At 33.2% G+C, this 4,378-nt stretch overlaps 1 protein-coding gene across 1 annotated transcript; it reads right to left on the bottom strand.

Moving 5' to 3' along the window:
- Positions 1-1,340: 1,340 nt before the first annotated feature.
- LOC127814098 (uncharacterized) lies at positions 1,341-2,916 on the bottom strand. Its single transcript, XM_052355362.1, has 4 exons — positions 2,318-2,916; positions 2,107-2,208; positions 1,465-1,755; positions 1,341-1,370 (listed from the first exon to the last, which is right to left on the bottom strand). Exons 1-4 carry the CDS (start codon positions 2,366-2,368, stop codon positions 1,341-1,343), a joined length of 474 nt encoding a protein of 157 aa, XP_052211322.1. The 5' UTR covers positions 2,369-2,916.
- Positions 2,917-4,378: the final 1,462 nt, after the last annotated feature.

The following is a 4,378-nucleotide window of genomic DNA, read 5'->3' as shown; positions in this document are numbered from 1 at the left end:
TTTTTATTGTGTTTTAATTGCAGGGTGAGAGTGCAGCCAGGTATGCGCAGATAATTGAGGCTATGGTGGAGATAGGGAGGATGCTGGAGGTTGTGGTGGAGTTGGGGAGGATGCTGGGGGCTGTAGTGGAGATGACAATGATGCTGAAGCATGTGTGGTAAGTGAGGCATCACCACCTAAATCAGTAGTGCCTATCTTTCTTAGACGTTTCTTCGTATTCATGGCTGCACTTTTTTTATAAAGGAGAAAAACATGCATGTATAAATAAAGCAAAGCAAAATGAAAGGAAAAATAAAACAGACACGTGAACTCCTAGGTATGCAAAACAAAATAAAAGGAAAACAATAATATGAAAACATTACATCAATATTATTTGTTATCTGTGGGTGGATATTCTTTTAAAGGAGTTAGAGAGAAACATAATGATTTCAGTAGGCAGCTTCTTGGAATAGAATATTGGCATGAAGTCTTTCCATGTAACTCTTTTGGGAATCACTACAAGAAACAAGCTTTTTAGTGGAGGCCAGGGTCGTCACTAAAAGCCCAAAAGGCCGTCACTTAAAGTATTAGTGACGGCCAAATAGACTATCACAAGTCGTCAGTAATTCCCTCGTCACTAATTACAACTAATGTAATTAGTGATGATAAAACTGTCCGTCACTAAAGTTAACCCCTTAGTGACAGCCATATGTGGCCATCACTAAAGTTAACCCATTAGTGACAGCCAATATGGCCGTCACTAATGTAATTAGTGACCATAATGGTGGCCGTCACTAATGGCAACTCATTAGTGACAGCCATACGTGGCCATCACTACATGTTGACCGTCACTAAAGTTAACCCGTTAGTGACACGATGTCAGCCATCACTAAAGTTAACCCATTAGTGATGATGATGTCGGCCATCACTAAAGTTAACCCATTAGTGACAATAATGTCGGTATGCACATTAGTGGTTTACCTATTAGTGGTTTACCCATTAGTGACGACCATATGCGGCCGTCACTAAAAGTGGTTTTAACCCATTAGTGACGACCATATGCGGCCGTCACTAAAAGTGGTTTTAACCCATTAGTGACGACCATATGCAGCCGTCACTAAAAGTGGTTTTAACCCATTAGTGACAACCATAAGCGGCTGTCACTAAAAGTGGTTTACAATTTCACCTTTTTTGGCCTACAACCAATACCATGTACACTTATTTTACAAATTTACGAACACTTGCTTTACAAAATGTTACAAACTATCACAATATATGAAATATATTGTTATACAATCATCAGCAACCCAAAAGGCAAACATATATATGTACTCACATTATCAACAATAAAAAACTATAATTCAAAGTATCACTTTACAAAACCAATAAACCTACAAAATATGGAATGTTGAACACTATTCATCAACTAAAACATGTCATATCAGTAAAGCATCATCATTCATTACTAACCCTTCCTAATCTAACCTCTTCCATGAAGCTTTTTAGCAAGCTAAGAGTTTCTGGTTGGATTTGCTCTACTGTGCTTAGTTTTTCTTTCAACTCTTTATTCTCTTGTCTTAGTGTTTCAATTGTTGAAGCCATTTGTAATTGAGAAGGAAGCTTGCTAGAGACTGAAGAATGTGTAGGGCCGAAACCATATCCACGAACTCGACCATGCCTTTCTTTGCCCATCACTTCAAGAAAAATGTGATTTTCATCAACAGGTTCAGAAGGCTGCTCCTCAGCTCTTTGGGCTGCTATAGTTTGAATATTTTCCTGTAATAAAATGTTGCACAAATAATTATTACATATTGCACTTAAACAATATTAGAAAATAATCATTTTTCACAACTAAACAATTAACTTTGAGAACTTAGAGTGAGACAAAATTCATATCTAAACAGAATTAATAGAGTTACTAGTTCCTTTTGTTTTTCTCTAATGCGCATGGATGAATGTAATATGAGAACATTTCTAGTTGGTTTTTACCTTCTTGGATTGGGCCTTGCAAGGAAGAACTTTAATTTTGATCCATAAGAAGATTCCATAAAAAGATCATAATTATTTTGATGATATCAAGAATAACAAAACAATAACATAAACTTTAAAAGTAACTTAAATGCTTACCACAATTTTTGCTGACGTCGAATCAACCATTGACCCATCCTTTTTTTTGTGTGTCAAGTAAAACATTTCTACTTCTGTTAGGTCATGTCCTAATTTTTGAGCCTGGATTTAAGTAATTATCAACAAAAAAAGGTATTTTTAATTAATAGATAAAAAAATACTACACAAAATGAGATGTAATGATAGAAATTAAAACACTGAAAATTTATACCTCTTCAGCTCTAACTCGAGCAAAACTTCTTGTACCAGTAGTTTTGCTCATTTTTAACTTTGATCGATTGTCCTTATTTCGAGCACATGTGGTCTTGATGTCAAGTAATATGAAAAAATTAATTAATCAAATCAAAAATCTTAATGAATTTCTTTGCTTTATAAGTAAATAATAATAAATACAAATATAATAAAACAAACACCTTTCAAGTGTAGTATACCCAAAACTCAGGTGAGCTCAACCAATGCACAAAATCTCTCCATTGCTCTCTCTCAATGTCTACTGGACCCACTTGAATTCTCTCATCATTTGTGGTGTACGTGTCGTAGTATTTGACCTTCAATCTATGCTTATAGTTTGCAAACTTGTTTCCCATTTTTCTTATAATCTAATTTTTCCTATTTTCGTTTTCCTCAAACTCAAATTTGTCCTATCAAAAAAAGGAATATATCTAAAAAAGAATTAAAAAATGACTATATCTATTATAAATTTTGCCTATTGACCTTACCAATACATATGAATACATTTTAGCTTTGTTGGCTTGAGGAACATCTTCCCACCATTTGCAAGTTATTGGAGCATCCTCACACACTGCAACAATCTTCCCTAAGTAGCTTGCAAACATGTTTGCATTTGGACCCCTATTACTTGGTTATAATTGTTAAACTACAATGGCAATTTCTGACCAGGCGCTAAACTTGTGAGTTTCCTATTTTTGGTATTTCCCCCAGTTCTTTTTCTTGAGATAAACCCTATTCATGTTAGAATAAATACAATATAATTAACATAATTAGAAAAAAATTAGTCCAATATAAATTAGGTAATTACATTATAGATTAAACTTAATTTTGACCTGCACTTCCAACGAAAGAGTTTAAAGGAGGCAATGATGAAGGAATTGATGAATTTGGTGATATAGACGGACTTTGATCAACACTTAGAGAAATGTGTGCTCTACTCGCCATTAGCTACAAAATGCATCAACACAAATGAAAATTGCATTATCATGTTATTTTCATGGCATTGTTTTCCAAAAAAGGCAATGATTTAATATTTTATTTTTCAATAAGCAACATCACTTAAAAAATATTAAAAGTTTATATAGAAATAAAAAAAAGAATTTATCTTATAATTAAAATTATTTTTTATATTTAAAAATTCATTAAATATTCACATCACATTAAAGGGAACAATTTTCTAGATGGCTGATGCATAATTTAAGCATGTGACTACATAGCTTGATAAGGATAAATAAATGGAGGCCATGAACAGATAGTGATTTAGAATTAATAAGTTAGAATTTAAGGACACTTTCAATATACATAACCATTGCTCTAAAGTTCCACTATATTATATTTTCAAAAGTTCACTATAGACTACTATTTATTCTATTTCATTTACTCTCCATTAAGCTTATTATTTCAAACTTCAGATATTATCCAGAAGAATGGTCTCTTATCAAAGCATGGATCTCATATTTGTATTAGCATAATTTAGGGAAAGATTAATATTTGCATTATTGGTTTAAATATTAAATGAAGTTCTTTGAACATTTCAGTCAAAAAATGAGTACATGAGCTCCATTTAACCTCTTATTCACCCATAACTTACTTTTGGCATCTAACAAGCCCACAACAACACACTATATAAAAATATAATTAACATCTAAGGCTCACTAGACGAGTCGTTACAGATTAAATCTTATCACTCACAGGATACATATAGTATTAAGCATTAAAAATTTTAAAAAATGGGTGATCACCCACCACCCGGAGAGAGTGATTAAATCCTATCACTCACGGGATACATATAATACTAAGCATTAAAAATAAAAAATAATGGGTGATCACCCACCACCCAGAGGGAGTGATTAAACCCTATCACTCACAGGATACGTATAGAGTAAACATTCAAAATTTAAAAAAAAAAAAAGGGTGATCACCCACCACCCAGAGGGAGTGATTAAATCCTATCACTCACATGATACATACCTCGAACAATGCTGGTATCACAAATGTACGCACAAGATGAAAAAGAGAAGGACCAACCTGTAAACCAAAA

Source organism: Diospyros lotus, chromosome 1 (genome assembly GCF_014633365.1).
Source record: "Diospyros lotus cultivar Yz01 chromosome 1, ASM1463336v1, whole genome shotgun sequence".
Lineage (NCBI taxonomy): Eukaryota > Viridiplantae > Streptophyta > Magnoliopsida > Ericales > Ebenaceae > Diospyros > Diospyros lotus.
The sequence above is the reverse complement of the archived record's forward strand: the minus strand, read 5'-3'. Positions and strand labels throughout refer to the sequence as shown.

Excerpts from the sequence above, each read along its gene's own strand:
- LOC127814098 (XM_052355362.1), bottom strand. The coding sequence starts at position 2,368 with ATGAGCAAAACTACTGGTACAAGAAGTTTTGCTCGAGTTAGAGCTGAA. Across the intron at positions 1,756-2,106 it reads CGACGTCAGCAAAAATTGTG|GAAAATATTCAAACTATAGC; the intron begins GTAAGCATTTAA and ends ATTTTATTACAG. Across the intron at positions 1,371-1,464 it reads TAAAAAGCTTCATGGAAGAG|GTTTATTGGTTTTGTAAAGT; the intron begins GTTAGATTAGGA and ends CATATTTTGTAG.